Source organism: Charadrius vociferus, unplaced genomic scaffold (assembly GCF_000708025.1).
Source record: "Charadrius vociferus isolate BGI_N301 unplaced genomic scaffold, ASM70802v2 scaffold459, whole genome shotgun sequence".
Lineage (NCBI taxonomy): Eukaryota > Metazoa > Chordata > Aves > Charadriiformes > Charadriidae > Charadrius > Charadrius vociferus.
The window spans coordinates 37,637-46,602 of record NW_009650249.1 but is presented as its reverse complement, the minus strand read 5'-3'; the positions used below and the strand labels follow the sequence as shown (position 1 = coordinate 46,602).

The 8,966-nt window shown below is 52.6% G+C and overlaps 1 protein-coding gene across 1 annotated transcript in view; it reads right to left on the bottom strand.

The window, feature by feature from the left end:
* RLF (rearranged L-myc fusion) overlaps positions 1 to 5,682 on the bottom strand; it is a 68,284-nt gene extending 62,602 nt beyond the window's left edge. The window contains exons 1-4 of the mRNA XM_009893009.1: positions 5,565 to 5,682; positions 5,062 to 5,160; positions 1,193 to 1,238; positions 195 to 279 (exon numbers count right to left, since the gene is read on the bottom strand). Coding sequence (XP_009891311.1) covers positions 195 to 279; positions 1,193 to 1,238; positions 5,062 to 5,160; positions 5,565 to 5,682 — 348 coding nt within the window. The remainder of the gene's footprint in view (positions 1 to 194; positions 280 to 1,192; positions 1,239 to 5,061; positions 5,161 to 5,564) is intronic.
* Positions 5,683 to 8,966: the final 3,284 nt, after the last annotated feature.

Sequence of the window (8,966 nt, the reverse complement as noted above, 5' to 3'; positions counted from 1 at the left end):
AAGGCATGCTCATTATACTTTAATCCTCTCTTAGAGAGCGTATGTTGGAGGAGTTTAACTGCTGCTTCCTGCTCCTTAGCTTGTGCGGACCCCATCTCCTCCCCGGCCGCTCACCTGATCAGGGCGAGATTCCCAGGCTATTTTGCCACTTAAGCGCGCTTAATCCTTTTTCCGAGTGCTGGGGCAGCACTCACCTCACGACCGGCCTTTCCGACCCCTCTTCTCGTCAGGTCGTCAGAATATCCAACGCTGAACTGCGGGTCCCTCTTTCGGGCGCCACTTGTTGACGCGGAAGCACGGACAGATACACCACGACCAATATGATCAGTGTAAATGCCACTTTATTGCACAGATAGCTCAGCTAATATAGACAATTTTCTCCCGCGCCACGCAACACTCAACCAATAATTGGTTACATGCATAGTTCAAACAAGCATCTCTACTATATGATTGGCTAGCCCCAGCTGTTCACTTGCATAGTTATCTACTTCTATGTTTTACTCAAAAATCCTGCTTATCGGTACATTCAGCAACAGTTCTTTCCTCCCTCAACATAACTCAGACGTTCACAAAACACAATTTGACCTTCGACATTCCTTGAAGCTTACACTGTCGTCAACAAGTTCTCAGTGCTTGGGGTGCTCACAGGGTGACCATTGATCTCTAAAAATTCTCCCACATATCCAGGCCCACCTGTCTGCACTGGCTGTGTCTTGCTGATTGTCCATCGGCATTTAAGAATGGAGAATATCCTGTCCCTACAAGCCCCTCTCTTTGTAAGGCAGCTTTGTGGAAGGTGCCTGTGGGCACAGCTCAGCCTCTGGGGTGCACACACAGCCTTGCAGTCCCGGGTGGCATGCCCAGGTGCAAACCCACATCAGCACAGACGCGCACAAGGAATGGCCACTTGAACGCTGCTCCAATGGCAGTGTCAGTGCTGATGGCCTTGCAGTGTGGAGCTCTCACTGGCGAAGGACACCTGCAGGATCTCTCAGCACAGTCCAGGCATCAGTCAAAGCCCCAGCTTTCCTGCTCTCCCTTACCAGTCTGCCTGAGGTCCAGCTGAACTTGATGAAGATGAGCCCCACCACATCCCATGCCCAGCAGCTCTGGGAGCCAGAGCTTAGCAGCTCCCTGATGAACTCCGGAACTGCCCTCCGCACCTGCCAGGAGAGTGTTGTTGCACACTGACCGCACTGCCTCCACCACGTGGGGCAGCTTCTCTCTTGTCACAAGTGCTGGAAGAGATAGGGAGAGGTGTATGTTGAGGCAGAGCCCCAGGGGCAGAAGGGATCCCTTGAAGCTTCCAAATTTTTCACATACAAGAGGGACAGAAAAGCGGGGCCTGACTGACTTCACGGGACACAGCGGCGTAGCCAGAGCCACTCCATTTCTAGAGGCACAGCTATTTCATAGGGACTGAAAGATATGGTAACGCAGAGAATGAGAGAAACACCATGGGTACAAGCAGCTCCTGTGCACACCAGTCCATCCACCCACCCACCAGCGTGCCCATGTTACTGAGCTTGGAGCATCATCCCTGGTGTGCCATCATTTCTAACTGCCAGGGGAGAGCTCGATCCCTGTTGCAAGGCATCAGCTCAGCTGGGGGACCTGCTCTTTACAGCTCCTTTTGGGTCCACCACTTTTGGCCCATTCCTGTTCTCAGCCCAACACCCACAACCCCTGCCTTGTGTCCCTGGTCTGTGGCACTGACCGTCAGAGTGGGCCAGCACTCCCAGCAGGCTCAGGGCTGCCACGTGACCGGCCTTGCTCCCACTGCTCAGCTGGGAGTGCAGAAACACAACTGTCTCCTTGGGGTCGATTCATGCTGCAGGAAAGAAATCACATTCTGCATTAGCAGGCAGCAGTCCCCGACCACCAAGGACAGGGAGAGAGCTGCAACAGCACAGCAGGGCATTGCGCCCACTCTCCTCTCCCTACCCTGCAGCATGTTGGAGCAAGACAGCACTGCCTTATGGGCTGGGCCAGGCTCCTTGGTCACATCAGAGCTGTGGGAACAAGGTCCATTTTAGACAAAGTCACACCAGTGTTAAGAGGGACTGAAAAGAAATGTTGCTCTCCACTCTTCTCACCCTGGGCACTGTGGGCACAGGACACACAGCCAAAACCCATCCCACCCCAAAGTAGCCCTGGGCACACACAGAGATTTGCAGCAGCCCAGCCTGCCCAGGAGCTGAGGCTGAACAGCCTTGAAAGGCTGCCCTTAAGTGCTCTGGAGTCCTCCTTTGACTTGGCCAAGAGGTGAAACTACTCTGGGAACTGGGCTGCCCCTCAGGCCCATTCCAAACACTCAGGATCAGGCCTCCTGCAGCCTTAAGGCAGCACCTGGATCACAAATCCTGGCATGCTCCTGGCCTGCAGGAAGGTTCCAGTGGAGGGACACCCTGCCTGCCAGCTGGCAGGTCTTTCCCCTCCATGGCAATCATGTTTGTGGGCCCCAGGCCAGCAGCAGGGCATAGGCTCCCCTTACTTGGCAGTTCACAGCAGTGCTGATGGCAAGAGCTGTGCCCTGTGGGATTAGGGTCTTGACTCCTTCCAGCATCTCCAGGACATAGCTGGGGCTCTACAAGAGAATGGGGGAGGAAGAGGAGGCTAAAGCTACCTAAGGGAAAGGAGAAACCCAGCACATCTGGGATAAAGGGGGTCCCTAACACCAGCTCGCAGGGAAAACCCTAAACCCTTGTGCATGGGGCTTGTTTGCCCTCCCCTCAGAGCAGCATTGGGACAGTGTCTTTGAACAGAGCCCAGTGTTGACAACCCAGTTTCCTGGCACTTCCCACTCATCAGACCTCTCCCCTCACTGGACAGGATTGGACATGGCCCTGGCTATTAGGGCAAAGCTCTTCCAGCACACAGAGCCCCAGGGAGGTGGCAATGCCTCCCTGTGGGAATTGGTACATAAGGGGTTAAAAATGCTGATGTCTGCTTATTTCTTGTGTTAACCTTGTAGGTGGAGAAGTAGCTGAAGGAGTAAGGTCCTGTTTTGACTAAAGGTTGCAGGAATAAGCAGATAAATGGTATCATCACAGAATCTTGAATGTCGTGATGCCCGGAGTGAGACCTTTTGCTTGATTATCTGTGAAATGAATATTAAAGTTGACACCGTGAATATGATAATGAGCTTAAAGAAGGACATGCTAAACATGCATGACTATAGTAATCGACTCTCTACCCAAATCGTGTTAAAATGTCACCCCAGGGAGGGGAACGGATAAGGTGTGTATATATATATATGGGATATTGATGAAAGTTATCTTGAGGAGAGATGTCTCAGAGGGAGAAGAAACTAGAGATCTAGAAGAGACAGTCAACAGGCTGTGCTCTTCTTCCTCCACCAAGGCAGGGACACCTTCTTGGTAAGCATTGCGCCTTCACCTCTTGGTGAAGAAAGCCTGGGACAGCATTTATTCATTTATTTTGCTAGCACTGTAATATATTAGTGCTATTGTGGCCAGTGCATTTATCAATGGCATTTACAAGTCTGTTATATCTGTCACTTCAATAAATCATTTATCTTTTCAACTTTGCGAAACTGTCTTAGTGATAGTCCTTTGGAAGGGCTCGGAAACGGGCGAAAGCTGAACTGCCTCAGTGAAAGACCTTGGAAAGTCTGAAACAGACTAACATCAAAACTATACCCATAACATGACACTCCCTGAGAAGATGAGCCCCAGGGACTCTTGCCTCCTTCCTGCCCCCACCCCGGGTTTCTCTTTTCTTGCACAAAAAGCCCAGGAAGCCTCAGGATTCCTCTGCTCTACCTGTTCCTTCTCTAATGGCTTCCCCACTCCTCCTGGCACACCACAGCTCCCCAGCACCTCGTGGCACTGGAGCCCCCCCCCAGCAGCCACACCAGGCCCTGCACAGCACCTCATCTTGGTGACCCCCTGATACTGGCATAGGCACCAGAGGAGCTGCTCACAGGCATGCTCTTGGTGCTGCTTCTTATGCAGAAGGACCCTCACCATGGCAGCCACCACTCCAAGGACAGCCTCCGTGTCCTGAAAAGGGAAGGGAGAGGCTCTGCTTGGAGGGCTGAAGGTCTGTCTTCAGAAGCCTCCTCTGAAGGCTCAGACACCAGTCTGCCCTTCCACTGGGAGGGGTTTCCCTTCCCCTTCTGCCCTGCAGGAGAAGGGCTTACTCCAGAGGAGACAGAGCATTACCCCATGCTGGTACCCCAGCCCTCCCTGCAGAAGGTCCCCAGGACTCAGCTGCAGGAGCGCCAGGGAGCTCCCATCCCCTCGCCCCTCTGCTTGGCACCCCACTGGGCACAGACAGAGCCACTGACATGGACATCCCCACTGTGGTCCCAAGAGTGGAAAGCAGCACTTCTCCCCTCTTTGTTCTTGCAGTCCAGCCAATTTACTATTGCATAGCAGAACACCGAGTAAATGGCTTCACAGAAGTGTGCTACCCCCTTGTGAGGGAAGGGACATTGCTCCCTGTTACAGAAGTACATTTTGACTCCTTTCTACCATTGCTCCAGAACGGCACCAGGAGAAAGGAAAATGGAGCATGTGAGAGTCTACAGCAGGGATGGTACCTTGCATCCACAGCTAAGCCTGCTTTAAGGACAGACCCAGGCTCCGCAGGGCTCAGACCTGGACCAGATCTTAATCAGAGGGCAATCTGTGCTCTTGAGGTGTCTGGATTCAAACAGCCCACTGTTGCTCTCCTCCTCCCCATTCCACCTTGTCCTCCTCAATGGCCCCTTCCCCTCCAGCATTTCTCACTACATCTCCTTCCCTTTCTTTCCCACATAACTCGCCCTTTCAGAGCAGGGATTTTAATCCCAGAGGAAAGCAGAGGAACAGAAGCTGTGGGAAGGGACCCGGAGTTCCTCTGTGCAGTGCCACCACACCCTGCCTGCAGAAACCTCCTGGGCTTCCCCAGCTCCTTCTGCACACTCACAGCAGTTTGGGATCACTAAGGCCTGACCTTGCTGTGGGCTGACACCCACCATATTCTCTCTGAGATCACACGGAGGTATTGAAAGCTACCCCAGCCCTTGCCCCTGGGACCCTGCCCAACACTCACCACTGCAGGTGGCATGCAGGATCCAGCCACTCTCCACCCGGATCAGCATAGTGCACAGGGCGAGCAGTGTCAGTCCCATAAAGGGGATGCACCGCAGAGCTGCAGAGAAGGCAGGAACAGAGAGACCAAGAGGGTCAGTGGGAGACATGGGAGACTGGCATCAATCCCTGGCAAGGCTGGGGCTGCTGGGCCATGTAGGACATGACAGAGGGCATAGGGAGGGCTGCCTTCCCACAGGGGGGACACAGGGAAGCCCTTTGGGGAAATGAGGAGGACAGTGAGGGGAAGAGACCTTGTGAGTTTGTCTCCAGTGGGTTCCCATCCTTCAGGAACTGGGATCGGGCTGGTAAGGCAGAGTTGCCAGCCAGCCCTGGCATACATCAAGGAGGCACGGCAACTCCATAGTCCCCCAGTTCAACACAGAGCTTTCAGGGATGAGGAGGAGCATCCCTTCTTCCCATTACCACAGACCCCTACCCAAACCAGGAGGCTGAGTGCCATACCATAGCTGCGGACTATTTTGCCCAAGGTGAGGTGCACCTTCAGGTGGCTCTGGAGCTCGGACATTACAAAGTAGACAGGGGAGCAGGCCAGAGCCACCAGGATGTTGCTAGCAGCCATCTTTATGTCACCTGTGATACCCTGCAAAAGCATCACAGGTTAAACACTTCTGAGAAAAAGGCTGAGGCACTCAGACAGGCTGAATGACCCCGTCTCCTCTGCAAGACCCCTCAGGGCAGCAGTGCTCTGGGCTGGGCAGCTGCTGCCTCTAATACCGTGGGGTAGGGAGCAGCTCCCTGGTGAGACAAGGGAAGCTTTTCCCTGGCACAGCCTTGTGCTGCTGGCCTCCCTCCCTCTCCACGAGACACCAGGAACAAAGTGTTGCAGACTTGAGACTGCCCTGGGGCCTCTCTGTGGGGCTGCTGGGTTCCCATGGCTCTCCCTCAAGCCAGGAGAAATTACCTTGAGCTTGAACCAGGCTCTCACAGTTAGAAACAGCCTCAAGCCTACTTCTCTGCGCAGCCCTCTACAAATTCCCTGTAATGGTGAGTCCCCACAGGGGCCTTTCCCTTAGGACCTCTGCTGGGTCTGAATAACTGAGGAACATCTCTGCATGAGTCTGTATTTCCCACCAAAACAGGGGTGGAGGCAGGCTGTTTTCATGGGCTTGAGAGAGAACAAGCTCACCTGGGCTGCTCACATGTCACGGGATGCCTCTACTATCAGGTGGTTCACAACACCACTCATCAAACAGCAATTGCCTCCCTGCAAAATGCTTTCCAGCTCCAGCTGTGTCTCCACCTGCTCACCTTGGGGACAGACCACAAAGGGGAGTGATGGGACTTGCTTTGCCTTCATTCCCAGGGAGCCACAAGAGAGACCTGCTGCCCCTTAAATCATGTGTGACATGGGCATGAAGTATGAGCTTCAGCCATTGGTCAGGAAAGCCATGGGGAACAGCAAGATCTTCCACAGTGCCTTTGATACTAGCAGAGAGCCAGACAAGGAGATTGACTCCACCAGGGTAAAAGGCCATGCAGGAGCCTAGGAGACCACTCCTGAGGTTGGGGGATGGCTGAGGTCAGAGGGAAAGTGGCAGACAAGGAAGGGTGTGACTGTTCACTCGACTCCTGCTTAAATTTTGGCTAACCCAGCTCATGCTAAGGCCTGATGTATGCTGGGAGCAGCGCCATTAGGGCAAAGCAAGAGCACTACGTAGGCAGGACAGGTTGCCAGAATGAGCTAAAGGGCCATGATGTAGGCATTATCACCTGCAGATTGCTGTCTACAGCAGCCATTATCTTTTGTCTGGCAGTTTTCTCAGAATCACTGACTTAAGGAAATGGTATAGACCAAACCTCCAAGCTGGAGGGTATAAAACATCAGCTTACTCAAAAAGCTTTTGAAGCTGATCCAACAGCAGCTGAACTGCTGAGGCTTTCATGCTTCCTGGTGTAATACAGGGGACACTTGCACGGTGAATGAGGAAGAAGGATGAGTCCTTTCACCATCAGCTAGGTAACTAATTATTTTTTTTGCTCATACGTGTAAGAGTTATGGATTGTAAGTTATGAAACCTTATGATTTGACTGGTGAAGAAGTGAACTCACGTCATAGACAGTCTGAGAAAAAGGGTATTGAGCTGCTGTTTGTCATGCTTGTTTATTGTATTTCTTAATGAGCTCATGAAATAAAGTTTAAATCACAGAGTATGTTGTCCTCTAAATTAGAGAGATCCAAATGGACCATGACAAAGGGGAAGGCATGGGAATGAGACCATGACCTGAGGAGGGGAAGCCATATGGGGCTCTTTAAGGAGAGGCTGGGAGGGCTGGGGCTGGGCAGCACCAACAAGAGCTGGCCAGGCCAGGTTTTCTCTAAGCAGGGGACTCATGGGGGCAGGGAGAGGATGGAGGCAGAGCCCTCTAAAGGTGCCTGGCAGCAGGATGAGAGGTGATGAGGACATGGCCACCAGTACCCAAATGAGACACACACTGCCTCCAGCAGGCATCAGCCCCCAAACTCTTGCCTGCACCTGGCGGACCCCCACGGGCCCAGAAATGCAGGATTTCCCCATTCTCCATCACTTCAATTTGCTCATGGTCCTCAAACACTTTTAGCAAAGACTATCTCCAGACAGCCCTTCCCAGCTGGGTCCCTACTGTACTTCCCCCTCCAGGGACCCATCCCTGCAAACATTCAAGCTGAGGTTGGACAGGGCTCTGAGCAACTTGGTCTGGTTAAAGATGTCCCAGCTTATTGCAGGGGGGTTGGACTAGATGATGTTTAAAGGTCCCTTTCAACCCAAACTATTCTATGATTTTTTGCCCCAGCCATTGGGAAAATGGCCAAAGGTGGTTTTGAGGCTGAAGTCAAGAGGAAAGCCCTGAGCCCCAAGGTGTGCGGGGCGATGAAAGTGCTTCCAGGGGGCAGTGAGGACAAGGCACAGCTTTGCGTGCTGGCCTCTTTGGTGTGGGAGCAATGGCCGGACGTTGGGTATTTTTGCCCTGGCCTTTAGGAAAATGGAAAAATGTGGTTTTGAGGCTGAAGTCAAGAGGAAAGCCCTGAGCCCCAAGGTTGGTGGGGTGATGAAAGCGCTTCCAGGGGACAGTGAAGACAAGGCACAACTTTCTGGAGCTCCTGGACATGACCAAAAGAAAAAAGGAGGCCTATAGGGAGTGGAAACAGGGGCGGGTAGCCTGGGAGGAATACAGAGGAATCGTTCGAGCAGCCAGAGATTGAGTTAGACATTCTAAAGCCCAGACAGAACTAAATCTAGCCAGGGACATTAAGACAAACAAAAAGTCCTTCTTTAAATATGTCAGCGAGAAAAGAAAGACTAGGGAAAATGTGGGCCCTCTCCAGAAGGAAACGCAACAACTGGTTACCTGGGACAGAGACAGAGATGAGGTCCTCAACCACTTTTTTGCCTCAGTCTTTACTGGCAAGGACTTCAGCCGCACTGCCCATGACACAGAATGTAAAGGCAAGGATTGGGAAAATGAAGAACCGCCCACTGTAGGTGAAGATCAAGTGTGAGACCACCTGAGGAACCTGAAAGTGCACAAGTCCATGGGACCTGATGAGATACATCTGCAGGTCCTGAGGGAACTCACAGATGAAGTCGCTAAGCCACTAGCCATCATATTTGTGAAGTAGTGGCGGTCTGGCGAGGTTCCTGCCGACTGGAAAATGGGAAACATAACCCCTGTTTTCAAAAAGGGAAAGAAGGAAGACCCGGGGAACTACAGGGCAGTCAGTCTCACCTCTGTGCCTGGCAAGATAATGGAGCAGATCCTCCTGGAAACTCTGCTGAGGCACATAGAAAACAAGGAGGTGATTGGTGACAGCCAGCATGGCTTCACCAAGGGCAAGTCATGCCTGACAAATTTGGTGGCCTTCTA